The following is a 19,416-nucleotide window of genomic DNA, read 5'->3' as shown; positions in this document are numbered from 1 at the left end:
TCACTCTCAGTTTGGGAGAAAGACAGAGGAAGTTAAAATTAAATTAGCAATCGATTAATACATGAAGCAACTCCAAAGCTGTTGAGTTGAGCACTCTTTTGGGGTTTAACCCTTTGGTGCCCTATGAGTTTCATTTCATGGCTAGCAAAGTCAATGAGTACACTGGAAATATGGGAGAATCTTTAAAAAGGTTCACAATCAGATCAAATTCAGAAAAACTAAGGTTTGACAAAATTATTTTATTGAAATTTCAGTAAGCATAGAGCTCTTTATTATTTTTGTTTGTTTATTTTAAATGGGAATGTTCTAGAAATATGATCCTGGAGCAGTCTATTTTCAGATTTGGTGAAAAGAACAGCACAATATAAACTGGCAAAAAGGTATTTAAATAATTTTAGAAGGCCTATTTTATTTCCAGTCCTTATAATTGGAAAGAATCTGGAACAAAATCACTGTGAAACTCGGTGCTTGAAGTAAGAAGCAAGGTATAGAAAAAAAGCCTTTAAAGTGCCAGGAGGGTAGAACATAACACAGTGGAAGGATGCAAAGAACAAGAAAAAAAGAGTAACTTTTCCAATGGTCTAAATAGACAGTGCTTCACTGAATGCAGCAAAGCTGCCCCTGTTTATACTAACTGCTGGGTTTTACAGGGGATCCAGAGGACACACCAGACAGAACAACTGCTTTCTTCCCACTGTTTGACATTGCTCTATAAAGACAGGTAAGCACCAGGAGTAATCAAAAGCCCAGTGGCACGTGGAGTAGACTTTGAAAGGCAGATGTAAGCAAAAAGTGCCACTTTAGAGAGGTCTGTTCAGATTCAAGTAAGATCTCAAATAAAAGCTGGGAGCCCATACAGCACAAAACTATTCCCAAGGCGGTCCTTTGAATACAGTCTCCTCTTTCAACAAGATAAAAGTCAATGTAGATGGGCAAGCAAGACAAAATCCTACAGCAAGGGCACAGGAAGCGCTGGGCTCTCACAGCATCCCCAAGAGCAGCAGTGGATCAAGGAGCTCTGCAGGGAGGCATTAATGCATCTCTGAAACACACACGGACACTAACAGAGGATTCAATTTTTTTGTCCTACTTTTTTTTTTTGTTTTTAACAAAAGCAGACCAAATTCTATCTGTGGGGGCTAATATGAAAAGATCATTATGTTCTTCCTGGGTAGGATGTTTACCAAAAGCCCTTGTGCATTCAAATGGGGAGTCAGACACAGCCATATGGAAACCGTAGAACCGAGCCACACTACCACCTATGAGGCAATAAAAACCTACCTGGGAAAGAAGCTTGTTGTCATCCTCCAGCAGTTTCACTTTTGTCTCAAGTTGCCTGATATAGTTGGAAGACGAATCTTTAGAAAAGAGAAAAAAACACATTTAAGCTTCTTGTGTTAGAGGAAAGCACTGTCAAACAGTAAAATGTTTTCCCACTCTGTGGAAGGCAAGTTTGGGAAAGACCTAATGAATAAAACCCCATGTGTATAGGGTGAGGAAGGGAATGTATCAAAATGGTTTTTTCACTAAAAAGCTGAGGTTCAGCAGTAGCAATATCTTCTGTGAATCCTTACTGGTGCCATCAGTTTTAAGAGTGGGGGGATACAGAAGGAAAGTGAAGTTGAACTACCGTGGCTTGTATTTTTATAAAAGTAATTTCCTGGGTTTGAAAGCAATTCTCATTCATCTAAAATGCACTAAAATACTCCACAACAGAACAAGATGTTTCCTTTTAGGCTTGAATAAACAACCCCTCCACACACGTGCCTTTTGCTTTCAAAAACAACTGAAAAACTCACAAAAGTAAGCTGTTGGCACAGCTCTATGAGATCACTGCCACAACTTCCAGTGTTGTAAAAAGGAAAGAAGTGTATTCAGCAAGGCCACAGAGCTGCAGCATGCACACAACAAGTACCTCCCCAGGACATCTGTTTTTTCTAGTGGAAGCACATGACACTAACCAGAAAAATACCAGGACAATAAAATACAGAATATCCTCACATAATATGGCAATATTCAACCTGAAGGAATTTAGTGGCCAGTTTACCATTGCAGTTAAGACAGCAACACCAGACAGGGTGGCCTAGCATAGAAGATAAGTTGCTGGAGAGCATTGTGGGTGGCTTACTGCTCTCCAAAGCATCTGGCTTTTGTTTAGAACTGTGCTTTGAAGCAACACATTTGCAAATTTCACAGGGGAGAAAATAAAAGAACCTCGGAAAACCTTTACTCCATTTTCATTATAGTTTAGTGACTTCCTTCCATCCACTTGGAACTTTGCAAAATTTCTTCTCCATTTGTAATTTGGGTAGCAGAGGCCATGAGTTGTTACAGCAGGAGGAAAAGAGTTTTGCAACATAAGCATATAAGAAACCTCAAACATCTTCCACACTGCTAAAAGGGCTCTGAAAAGTGTAATTGAATTTTATCTAATTTCATTTATTATGGCATGACTGCAAAAGACACTATTCAACCCCAGGACTTCTTGCCAAGTGTGTATTGGCGAGGAACCAGGTGTTAACAAGGGCACTAATGCTGGTGGATGTGTGCTGCCCCTGGCCAGTGCCTTTCAGGATCAGCCCCACTATGGTGAGCAGGCACCACTGGCTGCAGCTCTGCACACACCAACACAAACCCCTGCACACGTGTGAGGTTCAGGCTGGCTCTGTGCTGAACAGCTTCTCTCTGCCTTTGCCAGTAGCTGCTGAACGCACTCAACACTAAGCCTGAATGCCTCTTTTTGGCCACCCTGGGGACAGTTCAGCAGAAGAGCTAGCATGCAAGCTAATCACTGAGAGTGCTTTGACCATTCAAGAGAAAAACTGGAATATGCTTGAAAAAGTGCTACCATAGACAAGTGCCAAACCACACATAAAGGAACAGCAGGAAGGATCCGAGTCAAGTGCCTGTCTAAAGCACAAACACTTTCAGAGGAAACATGCTCACTTTTTTGTCTGGATCATGCTTTGTCCAAACCCAGGAAATCCAAACAAGTCCTCATGAAAAAGGTTAAGAAGACACCATAGGAGGCTATGCCAGTTCAGTGAACAGCTTAAGTGGTTGTAAGGTTCACAGCAACATCGCCCTCAGCTGCAGGGACCACAAACTCTGCCCAACAACCACCCTAACACAGGGGGAGTCTCCAGGTCAGATAAGAGAGTAAACCAAATAGGTTACAGAATCAACCTATAGCTTATAGAATCAATGTACAGCACCTTCCCTGTGAAGGCCTCATGTCAACAGCACCACAAATTTAGCCATGCATAGCTAAAGGTGGCAAGTATAATCCTGCAGTAGTGCTGAAGTCAGCAAGATTTCAGCATCAGCTTGAACAACTTGCTGAATTAGTAATGAACCTGTCCCCCAGCAGGGTGTGAGGAGAGTTTGAGATTGTTAAATATAACGGAGGAGGACCATGGACCCTTTGGTCTGACCTCCTCTGTGCCCCAGGCCACCACACATGGTTAACTTACCCCTAAATTCAGTCCAATAATACCCATTTGGCTAAACAGTTCCAAAACCAGTCTCCATATCTGTTTGAAGACAAACAGAGACTCCACCACTTCCATTTGTGTGTTGGATACAACAGCTTCCATTGGTAGATCTGGTCAGATTAAGGTGTCCTTCCCATCTGCACTTCAGCTTCACTGATGCCCTCATAGTGCCAGGGCAGCAGCGGAGCTGAGCACCTCTACAAAGTGAATGCAGTAACCCTGATAATACAGCAGGTCCTGATTTTTATCTCAAAGTATCTGGGCATTCAAAGCAGCTTCAAGGAAGGATTCAAAGTGATGTCAAAGATGAGGCTCAATCCACATCTGCCTGGGAATCAGAGCTATGCCTCTGGACCAAGCACAGTTTCTGAGTGCACAAATTGCACAGACAGCAACACTTGTATAAACAAGTGCAGAAATGCTCAATAATGCTAAAGAAGATCCCAATGTGATGCTGATGTGACGCTCATAACAGACAGAGGCTCCACAAGAACCACAGCACTGACTAAGCCTGTTAGCCCATTAGTAGTCCAAGCCTGTTCCCCAAGCACCAGGGAGCCTGCTATATGCAGTGGCCCCCCTCACCTTTGTACTCTCTTATCACTACTAAGTATTTATAGTGTGGACTACCATACCACATTGTGTGCAAAGAACAGCAACCAAAAAAAAAGAAAAAAGCTTATGGGAATTATTTCTGATGCAAACAAGCCTTTTCTCACAGTTCTGAGCCCACGGAGGGCAGAGAGACTGGACGAGGTCCATTTCAGCAGCTCTGAATTCAAGCATTCAAGTGGGAAGTTACCCAAAGTGGAGGCTGGCAACCCAGACCTCATGAGCAACCTCTTCAACATGTGCTTGTGGCAGGTTCCAGCACTGCTAATGGCTACAGGAAATTTAGGTTAAGCAGATGAATGGTGACACAGAAGCTGTTGTGTTCAGGTCCTGAATGTTGTGTTCAGGACTGACTGGCTGGTTGGTGGAAAGAACAGAGCAAGACTGACAAGGAAAAAGAAATGGAGAATTATCTTCGCATTGTGGTTTCATATCCCCTATCAAAAAAAAAGGGGACTCCTTGGGAAGGCAAGCCCTGCATCCCCAGGAGCCAATGCACACCACAACTACCCCTAGTCTTCAAAGCCTGCTCTGAGACCTGCTAGAAGCAGAATTCTTCAGACACCACTGTTCAACTCCAAACCATGTCTGATATCTGACCTTAGCCAGAAAACACCCTATGGCAACATAAAACATACATTAAAAAAAAAAAGAAAGAAAAAACAAATTAGCTGTTTAGTCAGCAGAAGATGCTCCATCTTGGGCAGAGGCTGAGAAACAGTGCTCAGAGCCATCACCATCCTTGCGGCCCTCAGAGATTAATCGCCTCCATCTTCTGGAACTGCCTGTGTGGAGGTAGGGGCCAGATGAGCCATTTGCATCTTGAGTTCAGGTTCAAAAAAAATCTCATAATTCTCACAGCAGCAGGCAGTAACACTGTAGGGCTGAGCAGCAAAACCCCAGGCTAGGTCTCTCCCATATTAGATCAAGAAACACATTCCCAACATTCTTCTGCCTCTGACCTTCCTCTTATCAGTGAATTTCCCTCCTCTCTTGCCTCCCCCTGAGCCAGGAGACAAGGACGGCCCCACTGACTCACCCAGGAGAGGCAGCAGAGCTGGATCACTGACAGCTCAGACCCCCTCATCCCCTTTCATTAGAAATCAAAGGAATGGTCCCCACTGCCTTGTCAAAGCCTGCTGCCAGCTGTGAGGAATGCTCCACCTTCAACAGCCGAAATGCACTCTCCTCAGTGGCATGAGCAGCTGCCAGACCAGGGTACGGGGGCACACACCCAGCACACCCACCCAGCCACCACCTCGTGGCACTGATTCCGAGCCCACTCACACCTGTTATTTCCTTGCTGGTGACTCGGCATCTCACCCTACCCTGGCCAGACAACCACAGCGGTCAGATCTGTAGAAGTATGGCACAGTGAGAGGAGGTACAGTATGAAAGAAGCAGACAAGTATGGTGGCCAAGGACACACGGTCAAGGACAAGCTTTCTGGGAGCATGCTTGGGCACTCAGTGCTGCCTGGGATGCCAGCAGGGGCAACATCCTCCTCTAGTTACCCCTTGGGGCCACAAGCACCAGCTGCATGAGCAATGGGTACCTTAGTGGATCAGATGGCACCAGAGGGAAGGAATTTCCCACTCAGCACCCTCCCTGTGGCAGCCATCACACTTGGTGCAGAGGAGGAAGTCAGGGAGAGAGGCAGAGGCATGCCCTGCCAGGCTGATACCTGCAACAGCAAAATGGATGAAAACTGTGATCAGCAGCAGCCATCGCTCACTTCCACAATGTAAATGCTTCAAGCTAAATTGTTCACAGAGATGTAAAACCTGCAGTCCCATTTCTTTACTAAGCCTTTGGAAAACTAATTGGATGTAGTTTTATCTCCACAAGAGGTAGAAGAGTCACATTCCAGCCCAGGAAGGAGTATTACTGTTATTATCCACCCTCCGCAAGATTTACTGTTCTAAAAAACATACTCCATCTGGAATGGGATATAATTCAACTTGGATGTAATCTAGCTGAGTAAGTTTTCTCTACATGGATAAACCACTTAATACTCATTACAGCTAAATGGAGGTAAGACAAATCACTCAACCTTGTTTTAACTCAACAGCCTATGAAGAGAGCAGGGAACTGCCTGGTTCCTCAAGCTTTCTAAAAACATAAATTAGAAATTGTTTTAACAAACAAAACAATCTTTCAGCCTGCAGAGCACAAAACACTGTAATTTTAAAAGACACTTGGAGACACTGGAGCCTTTCTGATTCTCATCTGAGATTTCAGAAGAATCTGTCAGAGGGGTAAATATGATGAATTATACATTTATTTTGACAATAGGAAAAGAAATGTTTTTATTTCTTTTTATTTTCCACTTCTCCAAACCACAAGCATGCAGAGCAGAGGTTTGCATGGTAGCTACGTGGTTGGGATCAAGACACTTTTATTTAAGACCTTTTCATAATAAGGCATTAGCAGTTAAAAGAATATAAGAAAAACATGCAAACCCTTTACTTAGGGCAGTTCACAGCAGAGATGCCAGAAAAGGTTAACATAGGTGTCCATGAGACAAGGAAGCTGCTGAGAGCCCTTTGATGGGACTCACTCACAGCAGGATGGTCCCTGCTCCAGCCTGGGCAGTACCAAACAACATGGCAAGAGCAGACTTGAAGCAACAGAGGTGCTTTAATCTTCTTCCACAGCACCCTGTTGAGGTTTTGATTTGGTCTTATTGATTTGCCTTTTTGCTACAGAGTGGGGGTTGCGCAGTGTCCAGCTGGAGTGCTGGCTGGCAGGCCAGGACCATGGTGCCCACTGACAGCACTGACCCCTCAGGCACCACAGAGGTGCCCCACATCTCCAGCAGCCTCGCTGCCTCCCACTGCATTTTCTCCCCAGGAGCTACTTTTACCAAGCATGATTTGAGACAGTAAAGCACAGCTATACCTTGTCAATGTCCTGCAAACATGACGTCCTCATAAAAAGCAGCATCCCTAAAGGGATTCTCCCAAACCAAGGAGGAAAGGCACAGGAAGCAGTGATGCCAGGTTTGCACCTTGTGGCCAGCTGCCTTCTTTGCATGATGGGGTGCTGACATATTTGCTTCCTCTCCTTCCATCAAAGATCATCTCACAGAAAGGCCTTCACCTGTGCTCAATAAAACACTTTGTTGGAAGTTTCATTATCACATCTCTGCTCTTCACCACCATATTTCAGATTCGTAATGCTCTACTGGTCTTGCTTTTTGACACGGACAAGCAGGCTGAAAAATGAGCCAATGGTTACATCTTGTAAAGAAGTTGATTTATTAAGGCAACACCACTCTTTCAGAGCAGCTGGAAAGCAGATGGGACTCACATATCTTATTATGTCATCTTTAATGACATAATATTGTCATTAAAGGAAATTATTGAGAGAGATGGACAAACCCACCACCCTTGCTTTTTCCTAGCCAGCACCAATCTTTCTGCTCTTACCAGCAAACCCCATTCCCAATGTCCTGTTTCAGACTGGCATGCAAGGCAAGTTTTCACATCAGGCTTAGCTCAGTGGATGGTTCAAATGTGAGCAGGGACACCTTAAATCCAAGGCTGAGTTACTTTAGTTTTGCAGGTGCTGCCCTCTGCTATGGTACCACCAGGGCTTTCAGGGTGTGCTCCTTGGTTTGCCTTGGCATAGAAACACAGAATGGTTTGGGTTGGAAGGGACCTTTAACAGTCATATAGTCCAATCCCCCTGCAATGAGCAGGGACATCTTCAAATAGATAGGTTGCTCAGAGCCCAATCCCTCCTATCCTTGAATGTTTCCAGGGTTATCTACCACCTCTTTGGGCAACCTGTTCCAGTGTTTCACCACTCTCACTGTAAAATCTTCTTTCCTTATATCTAACCTAAACCTAACCTCTGTCAGTTCAAAGACATTAATCTTTCTCCTACTACCACATGCCCTTGTAAAAAGTCCCTCTCCAGCTCTCTCATAACCTCCTTTAGGTACTGGAAAGCTGTTCTAAGGTCTCCTTGGAACCTTCTTTTCTCCAGGCTGAACACCCCAACTCTCTCAGCTTTTCCTCAGAGGGGAGGTGTGCCAGTCATCCGATCATCTTCACATCTTCATTTTCACGATCATCAGGTCGAAAATACCATACACTGCTAACCCCAAGCCCCATGCCTCTCCAGTAACAGCTTGGGGACAATTTGGGTTCTCCCTTGGGATGCGGTAAGAGAATATGCACCAAGAAGGTCTGTGGCGAAGAGAAGGTCCCAGCATTTTGTAGCTTTGCAAGATATTCTGCAAGCAAACCACACCAACCAACTTGTCCCACCACCTCATTCACTGTCAGTTCTGCTGGGAGCAGTTTCCTCTGCACTGTGTCAGCCAGCGCTAAAGAGGTGGCAGGAGGGCATTTGCAGAGAGCTAAGGCCAAATCTTGAATATTTCCATAGCTGAGGTGCTGCAGCACATTTACTGAACAGACACTGCCTTGGACTATGCTAAATAAATAAAAGGCCCATCTGTAGCGTCCAAAGCCACCCATGATAACATCTATCTGAATAAGACTGGTAGGATCAGGCCTCATTTTCAAGGTGGAGGTGACAGTTCACGTATAGAGCAGTATATTCAAACACTAGTCTAGACAACAGCAAAGTGTGTTGCGAGTCCAATCACAAATAACAAAAAAATATGGTCTCAAACTAATACACATATTTTTTAATGCTAACAAGCCAGTGGCTACGCACTGCCAACATGGCTGTGCTGCTGCAATATGCTGCTCTGACAGGATGGAGCATATGCCACTGCAGCTATTTAATTAACATTTCATAGCAAGCCTCCAACTACAAGCTCTTAAGTTTTTCAAGACTGTATGTTCCCAGCTCAGTTTCAGTTCATTAGACCTGTCTGGGTGCTTAGCAGCCTCAAGCTGGCCTGTAACAGCCTGGTAAGGTCTCTCCTGAGTTTGGCTGTTACAGCTCACTATGGTGACTTCCAGCCATGACATCATCTCTGTGCACAGCAAAATATCTGCCCACAATGACTATCGGCAGGGGCTCAGGAGCTCCTGATATCTTACCGGGATTTCATTAGGAGGTGGCTGATAGGGAAGGAAGAATATGTGTGTGTGGACCCATGTACTGCAGCGCAGTCAGGAGAGAGTTGTCTCATCCTATTAGAAAGTGGACACCAGTTTCTGCTTCCTTGCTTGGGTGACCTGTACATGACAATCTTTGTGGGGGTTGTCCCTCCGTCACAGCATAGCACAGTGGGAACCACTGGAGAATGCTTGCATCTGAGGATGTCTAACCCACTCAAACTATAAAACCTGCTTAACGGGAAGGTGGTAAAACATCTTGTCATCTGAAACCACACTTTCCCGCTCCTGAATGGACAACCGGGAGCTGCTCTTCTCCTGCTGGGAGTGGGCAAGGACAACTGTACTACTGTGGCTCTCCAGGGCTCTCCACAACTCTCCTGTAAGCCTGTGTGCAGAGGACAGCACCTTCACAGGCAGGTTGCTCAACAGACTGCCTCAGCCTGGTTATTAATCACTACTGGTTGTCCAGGTTTCTTGGGGAGATCTTTCCTGCTATCTCCCAGAAATTTTGAAGGTAAACAACCACGGAAAAAATGGTGTTTGTTTTACAAGTTTTGTTTAATGCCTGACTGTGGGCATCATCCCCAGAACAATCAGTGTAAGTTTTCAGTGGTTCAGCCTCAGACTGAGCTTTCGGTCAAGAGTGAACAGACTATAATTAGATGCAATAAGCAAACACAGCAATAGAAATATTAATGTCCAAGACACGCACAGCCAGACAGTCTTGACTAGCATGCGTGTAACAGAGGAAAGCTGATTTACAACCACTGCAGCGCTCTCGCTCCCTGCACATGGAAGCCTGTCCTGTCTGAGGAAGTAGGTGCTCTCCAGATCAATTCCAGGGGCTGCAATACCTGCAACACCCATTACAGCTCAGCAACACCAGGCAGAATTCAGGTTTTCCTTGGCCCCTTTAAGAAGCCATTTGCTGTGCAACCATGTAGACGTACTCAATGAATTCTGCCTGAATGCAGAAAGGACAATTCTGAAGAAAGTAGGACAGTGCTCAAATCGCAGGTGGATCAGAATGATCCTCCCTTCCAGACAATGTGAGGCCGGCATTTCCCTACCAGTGGCTATTAGTTGATATGAAGGGAGAAAACAAAAGATACAGAAGTTGAAGGAAAGACAGGGGAGGATCAGACTGACTACTGGATGTGATGCTGCACTCATGGTAACTTGCAAAACAGGAGAAGATGAGTAACACCAAGAAACTGGAGGCTCTTTGATTGCCTCATGCCTTAGTCCACATAGCTTTATTCAAAAAGCTTTGCTTCCCATGTCAGAACTGCACTGTAGCAGTGCAGGATCTTCTGCTGTTGCCAATCCCAGCAGAGTAAAGCCATAGCCCATTGACCAGTGCCAAAGCAGTGAATTAGGAGATCATCATAATCTTCCTTATCCTGTACCTCTCTACTATTGCCACAGATGGGCAAGGGCTGATCTACTACAGTATAGCCTGAGCAGGACCTTCCATGAGAGTCTAATTTTAGAAAGAGAGAGATAAATCCCTTTCTTTCGATAGACCTACGGATTGCTTCTTGTTGGTACCACCTTCCACCTTGACCCACATGAAGGAACATCCAGGCTCTCTGCTCGAAGTTCAGGTCCCAGCAGCCAGTTGCACTGGACTTTCCCATGGGGGAAGAGAGAGGTGAACAGAAAGTTGTGTCACCAGTGCTCATTTGGGGAGCGAAGCTACAAGTCACTCACTACTAATGGGATTCTGCAGCTTTAATGATTACGAAAAGGTTAAAATGACCTGCCAGGCACCCTCAGCTGTTTAAGCCTCTTTTCCTTCCTCGTGCTGCTTTAATCTTGATAGCATGATCACGTGACCAGGTCAAAAAAAGCCCCAAAGCCGATTAGTGTCTTTCCACTGGCTACAAAGGACTCAAAACATTTGGGATGGTGTGGATCTTTCAGAAAGAGTACCCTGCTTTGTTCCATAACCTCCTTTTGGGGGCACTGACAGACGCTGCAGCGTCTACAAGTTAGCAAGAGTACGGTCCCAGGGGAAATATCCTGAAGCCGAGGGGACAGGCTGTACTCATTTCCACTTGCATCAGTCTAGTTACTTAATTCCTCCCTCCCATTGCCAAAACCCAACCCTTCCTGTCTGACTTTGGGTGCTGCTGCGGTAGCCGCTGTCCCTGTCTCTACAACATCAACCAACGGCTCAGCCTGTCCCACTGCCAGCATGCTACGCTCACAGCCTCTGCCGAGGTCAACCCAAACTTTTGTGGCAGCATCCTTTGGTCCTCACACACTGAAGTCCTATGAGAAAAGATCTTGGGGGCTATTGCAATTTGCAAACTGGGCATGAACCAGTTGTCACACCGAGGTAAAAGCAGTATTTGGGGTCGTCTCACAATGCAGAAACAAGAGCTCTGTATGTAAACAGGGAAAATAATCCTCCTTCATCAGTGCTTTTAAAGATCTTGAATAGGGATCTGTGTCCAGTTTTAGGCATCACGCTTCAAGACTCATGCAGACTAGTTGGAAGGAATTCAGGAGAGAAATAAGGAGGATCAGAGTGTGGAAAGTATAATCTAGCAGGAGAGCACAAAGGAATCCAGATTGTTTAGCCTGGAGAAGAAAAGACCAAACATAGACGCAGTAATGGATTCAAATATGTAAATGACTGTCAAAAACAAAAAAAGTGAATAAATTGTTCTCCATATCCATCCAGAAAGAGCAAGCTCTCTAACAACAGAGATATTTAAGGGCTAGATAAGATTGCATTGGGAGGTGGCGGAATTGCCATTGATGACAAATTTCAGAAGCAGGTTAGACAAACATCTGTCAGGAGTAGCTTAGGTAGAGCCAAGTCTGACTTGGGGCAAAGGGACGGGTTGGGTGAAACAGAAGGCCCTTCAGTCCTGCTTTCCATGCCTACCCTGTACAATATCATATGAGAAAAATCTTGTCTAATTCATTCAAATTCCAGAAACCAAACACCACTGTCATTTAATGGCAAATGGTCTCTGTTGTCATGTCAGATTCGGCAATCTGAAACCATTCATGCCTTTTGGTTTTCCATCACTGGCAGAAAGTCTCACCTAACTGCACAGTGACTGGCAAACAAGAAAGTAGGGCTGGCAAGAATGTGTGAAGAAGAACAAGTGCTGGGGTAGGGCTCTCTGATACTACTGGGATATTTGCAATAAAAAGGTTATATTAGAAACAGTTGGCTGTTTTAAAATACAGCCAAAGATTTCAAAAATTAGCACTTCTCCACTAAAAAGGAGAGGTTTTATCTTTAAGAATTATCGTTTCCAGCTTTTCCACATAAATTCACAGTCCTAAATCACAGAAGGCCAACATGCACAAGGCTTGGTATGACTATAGTAACAACATATGGTCTCTAGCCGAAAGAGCTTAAAAAAGAGGAGGCTCAGTGTATGTAGGCAAGTTGGAGAATGCCAGGAAACCATGTGTGTTAGGAAACAGCCTCAGAAACACTGACAGTCCAACTGTGGTCAAAGCTCGTAGACATCGTGTCAGAGGAAAGGGCTGAAGAAGGCTAAGGAGACAGCTGAGTCCTTGTCTCTGAGTCTTTGGGCAGCACAACACAAAGTGCTAATTTGAAAACCGGGGATGAGGGAATGGAAACCAGGTTGTCTTAAGCTATTTTAATAGTCCAGAAACCCCCATAATAAGTTGCTAACTTCCCCCAAAACCATCTTCTGGTTTCAGAAGGTAGCTGTCAGAAGCCCAAAGACTCTTGAGTTTACACTAGTTACACCAAAAAGAGTTGCAAATGAAAGTCAAGTTCAGTTCAGAGACTTTGCCACCCTATCACAGTCACAAAGCTCTGGAAATAAGGCCAATCTGAAATGTTTGCATGCACAGCTGCTGTGCTAGTTATCTCTCACAAATCCACCGAAATGAGTGCAAGTGTATTCTAGAATCTGCTCCCTGGTCTCCAATTTGCACTATTACCACTCCACTTCTCAGCAAGGAGAAACAACGAGCATCCACAATCAGCATTTTTCTCTTTGATCTCATCACACTGACCAAATCTGCACAGGATGTTTGTTCCAAACCTGAACACATCCCAACACATGCAGATTTGATCCCACCCTTGGATAGGTCGGTGGGACTGATGCGGCTGCAAAAGCTCCACCAGATTTGACAAGACCTTTGCTAAAATTTCTCCATTTTTATGGCAGATTTCTAACCACCGATGGTTCAAAACCTGATGAGAAAGACATCAGGTTAATTCAAAGTGTTGTGAAAGAGAACAGTTGTGAATGAGCTTTGCTTTGAAATTTTAGGTTTGTTTGAATCCTGGATAAATTACCACTACCTCCTAGGTAAGAAGCATTGCCAAGTTTCAGATGGCTGTAAATCATCTATTCAACACTGTACATACAAATGGGCCAGTAGGTGTTATGCAGAAGTTCCCACTGCCTTTGAAGGAATCCTGCTTAGAAACTGATAGCACAAAGCAGTCCAGCTGCAGAAGGGCTCTCTGGAGTTTACAAAACTATTTCCTAAGCAACCTGTGGGGGGAAAGGCAGATTACCAGATTAATTGATGGGGTTTTTTGTTAAAAGGGTAAATAAGATCTTAAATAGTTGCAGAAGTCTTCCTTTGGAAACATCAAGTTGAAACTTTTGCAGGCTTGAAAATGCATTTCGGGTTGTAAATCTGCTCCCCCTTTTCGCTTGGGAAGATTCTTCTGGACAATAAATGCAGTGAGCCCAGGAGAAGGCTGCATAATTATCCACTGCACACAATGGAAACCAGCCTTTCCAATTCGGTCCTCAACCGTCAGGAATCCAAGCTGCGTGATAATTAAAACTCAAAAATCCTCTTCCATCCAGAGAGAAATTTAACTTTCATTTCCACTTCTCAAACAACCCCACCATGTTCAGGAAGCCCCCCATTAAAAAAAAAAAAATCTCATAGATGCAAACGATGCCCTTCTGAGTACTGACAGGAAAAATTTAATTGGCAGTGAGGAAAAAATAATGATTAGGTTAATGAAAAATAGGCTGTATTGACTCGGGCCACTCAACCATTCCTGATGAGGGTAAACAGCCCCCCTCCTCTTCCCTGCTCCCCTCGCCTTTGTCTGCTGGGCATGGCAAGGCTGAGAGCAGGAACGAATTCAAATGCGAAGCCTCGTTGGGAAAAGGCTGGAGTCAGATCAAAGTCCTTCCACCCAGGGGCCCATCAGAGCCCAACTCTTGTTGAATGACCTCCATGTGCCCGTGAATTCATTACCCCCCCCACCCCTGCATAGGCTGCCCTACATCCCATCTTTAGCCTCAACGCTGTCTGCCCCCATGTCTCTCCCTGGGCCTACAAAAGTGCAAGGTAGCAAAGGTGCTCATGCTTTTCCCAGCAAAAAGCATTTATCCAGTTATGGCTGGCATTTATGCGCAGGATGGCTGTTCCCAGCCAACAGCACTCATTCCCACATTGGGGCTGCCAGGGGAGGGCTCTTGCCCAAGTCACGAGGAAGACGCCCGGTTTCATGGCGTCACCCACACTTGCCATACTACTTGGGATGAGGGCGGGTTTGGGAAGTTTTAGGCAAACCAATTTTTTGTAGGAAAACACTGCTTTATCAGAAGAGCATTTTTTTTATCACACGCACTTAATTTCATGTGATTTTTAGCTCAGGATGAAATTTCTCGGTCAGACCCTCAGAGAGAGAAGGGGAGAAAGCCTAAAATAGCTGTGAGTCCATGGCTTAAGGCAGTCACTAAGCTTTTCTGGAGTTGGGAATTGAATGCGTATGTGTCAAAGATACACAAATTTCTACAGCCGTGGATATGGAGCTTTGCTAAATTGCAGGCAGAAACCCCACACCCGGTCTTATTTGCCAAAAATAACTGCAGTAATAGAGCCACTGGCTCCTGCCAGCAAGGATAGGCACCTGTGCGGGTCCCAGCATTCACCCATAGTTCAGTTTTGGATCTCTGTGTATTTTGCAGTTAGCTGGTTTAACGTGCTGGACTCTCACGGAGACCCAGTGTTTGGGGAAGCAATGTTCTACTGCAGTCCAGAGCAGTAGAACCTCTTCCCCTCAGTCCCCTCTGATTTGAGGGATTTTCTGAGGTGTTTCTTCCCCTGCCTAGTTCCTCCTTTCTACCCAGCAGCAGAAAGCCCTCAGCTCCAATATCGTGGACTGTAGTTAAACATTACATGCTGCAGCTGCCTAGTAATTTAACTCACTTTTGATAAACAAAATCCAATGCCAATGTGATTACCAGAGGAAGGTGTGCTTCTTCCCAAACATTTTTAAGGACTCAGTATAGACAGCAGAAACAGCCACACATAAAAAATGACAAGGTATGTACAGTTAATTCATGGTACTTCAGTGTCAAGCTGGAAGATGGCATGGATCCAGTCCCTGCTAGCTTTCACCTGAGAAAGAATTCAACCAAAAAAACCACAAACAACTGTGGCACAGAGGAGACTATTTATGCCATCAAATTACATAAACAGAGCAGAGACTGTTGTCTATGAGGGTGGAGGGAAATCTTCTTTTTAGAAAAGAGCAATGCCCCTGCTCCTACCTGCAGACCTTTCCTGCCTGCACCCGCTGCCCTGCTGTGGGAGTCAGCAAGAGGAAATTAAACAGGAGAAGGGCTGTCAAGTGTAATGTGTTGGCTATGCCAAACCAGCACGGCCTTTATGAGGGCCGGCTGTGAACAGCAGTAGGCCAACCAAAAATATGCTATAACCCAGAACTGAGCAGAACAGGGACTCCAGATACCTCAGCAAGTGACATGGGACAGGGCTGAAAAATCTGAATACAGCAAATGCATAATTAATGACTGGAAAGAAAGGCTAGACAATACATATCCAAGAATTTCCCAATGCATAATGTCAAAAGTGAGTAGAAACAAGGTGGAGGCACAGTTTACAGTGTATCGCTGGGATGGATTGAAATAATGAGAAAAGGAAACAAAACCTGTTTTAAAATAAGTTAATAGTACAATGTTACTACCACAAAAATAGCAGAATCATTTAGAAGTAGTAAGTCCATCCGCAGATAAGTTTCCCTGATAACTGTGACTCGCTCTTGTCCATGCTACCACCCTGATCCAGCAGTTTTAGGAAGCACCCTACAACGCTGGTCTTTGCCACCACTGATCCCTTCCAGGGATGCTGAGCAACCTTTGCTGTGAGGGAAAGTGGCCCAGGAGCAATCGCAGGGAACTGCACCATCACCTTGCCTGTGGCAGCCAAGAAGAGCCCAGGCATTTGGCCCCTGGGTAAAATAAAATCAATCCTGCAATGATTCAGAGGGCAGGCAATCGGAGGAGACTTTCTGATCCCTCAAGCCAAACAAGCGCTCGCACAGCTTTGCAAAAGGGCTGTGCAAATCTTTGCCCTGTTTCTCCGAGGTTACATTCAGAAACTAAAACTATGCAATGCAGCCAGCTTTCCCTGTTATTTATTAACTGGTTTATTGTCTCTCAAGGCCTTTGGACTGGCAGCTGACCACTCCCTGCCAGGCAGGTTAACATGTGTTTCTCTGGGTCTTCAAAGCTTCATAGCTCACACTAGGCCTCCCTGCTCCAGCTGTGTGCCCATAGGATCCACCTCTGCATGTTGGCTTTCAATTGCATATTCTGTATTTCAGCCTTGAAGAGCAGGCTCTCAGGAGTGTGGATCCCTGCTCGATCCATAGTGTCACATTCGTGAGTAGGTTCTGGTTACACACACCATGGCAGAGCTGAGGCAAAGGGAAGGAACACAGAAAAGGACCCTGTCATGAATGTCTTCATTCCAAACCACATATTGCAGGCATCTCCTGTCTGCTCTCTGCAGAGGGTCACCTGGGGCTCCTCCATGTCCACATCTCAGGACTATCTGAGAACTAGTAGAGGCAGAGAAGATAATCTTATTTCCACAGGACAGCTCTGTTACATCCATAAAAAAAAAATACTTCAAAGCACAGGCCCCCTAAAGCTGCTGATATCCCCTATCTGCACCCCAAATAATAGGTGGGTTAATTTTCTAGGGGTGCACACTGCACAGAGGTGGGAAACAAACAGTTCACCCAAAGATAAAGGGGGCTTCTTTGGTTCGGGCACAAGGATGGTGAAGGAAAATGTGTGGACATTCAAGGTAAAGCCATTCATAAAAGAATAAAGATGTTTCAGGTCATCTAACACAGAGGTTTCCAAACTCACATTCTTGAGAGATACGTCCTATGCCCTCCTTCTTACAAGCCAGACATTATTTAGAAACAGCATTTTGAAAGACCATGAAAATTAGGGGGTGCTGTTTCAGTACCTACCAGGGCCCTGACTCACACCAGGACAAGTCCCAGCTGCTGGCTTACTGGTAATTTCTTGCTTTGGAAGGCAGCAGCCCCCAGCTCCCCAGAGCTAAAAACTCAGCTGAAGACCCTGCAGCCTCCTCCATCCCTCAGAGAAATGCACTGTCCCTGGGGGGAAGTCGTGTCTCCCTGCCGCCCCCTAAGTCACTGATAACATTTATCTCCTCCCCAAAGCCAGATTTTTCTCATGTTGTCATTTAAATGCAACCCAAGTAAGTAAGTGCCCATTGCTTCCCTTGAGAAACCGTGCTGCAGCCTAATAGCTTTCACCTTGAGGAAACATTTCCTGACAACTTTCTCCTTCACCCAATTTCACCCTGTTAATCCTGGTTATACAGGCTGGAGCCATCCCACACCATGCCTCCTCCACCCTGCAGACAAAGGGGCTTGATGGGTGCATCCCTGCTGAGGCTGCTTGCTCCCGCTGCCAGAAAAGTGGAGACCCAACCCTCACACTCCCTCACCACAGCTCAACCTCCACAGGCATGTGAGAAATGCCTGGGAAGTTGCTTGCATGGAGGGATTCGTCCTTCCCCCACCCCTTCTCCCCCAAACATTCTCTGAATGTGGTTTTAATTGACAGGTTGTCCCTGCCTTTCTCTAGGAAGTGCTTTGCAATGCCAATCTCCATCCCATGAACGCACAGCCTGCACAGCACTATTTGTGTTGACCAACAGGAATTTAATCAACCTACAATAATAAACTGGGTAATACTCAATTGTATGAAGCCGCCAGTCAGATGAAAGGATTTACAAAGGCTGGATTGATCTCCAAGCCCTGGCAGCTTTCCCACGGTCCCCTTCTAATCTGTGGAGCCAAAGAGAATACATGAAAACTCCGAAATCTGGGTTCTCCTGTGGGGTGTGTTAAGTTCCAATAAGTCAAATACACATGTATTTTTTTTCACGCCCCCCTGCTCTGCATCTGGCTCTTACCTAACCCTAAAGGAGCATCGTGCCAGAGCAAAGCCCCCTCGGAGACAGCCAGCTTATGTAACCACTAATGCCATAAGCACTACAATGTCTTTAGTGACAAAAAGGCTCAACACAGACTCAGACCAACGGCAGCCAATTCACCACAGAGAATTAAAGAGTAACCGGTGTTACACTGGGAAGTCAATCAGCATGGCCATCACTGCTTTAGCACATAGCAACTTTCCAGCAGGTATGGGAACATCTGTCATCACAAAGCATTGGAAGGATGGTGTTTGCTTACTTGGGGGAAGAAAGGAAAGCAAGGAAATGCCCCAGGGTACCTTTTAGCTGTAAATGCCCTTGAAGGACAGCAAACCTGAGGGTGTTCCTGAGAGTGGCCGATCAAAAAGCTGAGGAAGGATCTAATGGATCTATTTTCATGTGTCCCCTCTGGCTCTACACTCGTGCAGGCTGCTCACACCCTCACTTTCTTTTTGCAGAACCTGTCCGCACTTTCAGCTGGGAGCCCTGCACTGGTCACCGCTGTGGGAGTTGACCCATTTGCAATGGCACTGGTCACTGCTGTGGGAGCCAACAGCATGCCAGAGGGACAAGAGGCTAATTCAGGCAGACCACCGTCCTGCACAAGACATGGTCCATCAGCACTGTGGGTCTCCTCTTCCATCACCTCAGTGGCTCCCCCTGCAACACACAGACACTGTCATACAGCTGAGCGGTCCTGTCCCATGCAGCTCAGAGCGCTCAGCGCCTTTGGAAATGACCTCTTGCTCACATCATTCAGGCAGTCACAGCTGATTTTACAGCCATCTCCCACAAACCAGGCAGGCATCTGGGTTTGGGGCCTGAGTTGTAGGAATTGGGAGCACCTGTGATACTGCCAATGGTGGCTGCACAGGGGCTACCAAACCCAAAGGTAACGCTTCTGGCTTGGGAAGTCCTTGAGCTGCAAATCACTGGTGGCTGGTTAAGTATTGTAGGAAAACACATCATTGTATGTGACCATCACGTTGCCCTAGTTT

At 45.6% G+C, this 19,416-nt stretch overlaps 1 protein-coding gene across 1 annotated transcript in view; it reads right to left on the bottom strand.

Moving 5' to 3' along the window:
- The window catches only part of CCDC85C (coiled-coil domain containing 85C), a 108,044-nt gene that overhangs the window by 38,286 nt on the left and 50,342 nt on the right, over positions 1-19,416 (bottom strand). Inside the window, exon 2 of the mRNA XM_027730830.2 lies at positions 1,282-1,358. Coding sequence (XP_027586631.1) covers positions 1,282-1,358 — 77 coding nt within the window. The remainder of the gene's footprint in view (positions 1-1,281; positions 1,359-19,416) is intronic.

Source organism: Pipra filicauda, unplaced genomic scaffold, assembly GCF_003945595.2.
Source record: "Pipra filicauda isolate LSUMZ 115617 unplaced genomic scaffold, ASM394559v2 scaffold212_size3012638_pilon, whole genome shotgun sequence".
Taxonomy (NCBI): domain Eukaryota; kingdom Metazoa; phylum Chordata; class Aves; order Passeriformes; family Pipridae; genus Pipra; species Pipra filicauda.
The sequence above is the reverse complement of the archived record's forward strand: the minus strand, read 5'-3'. Positions and strand labels throughout refer to the sequence as shown.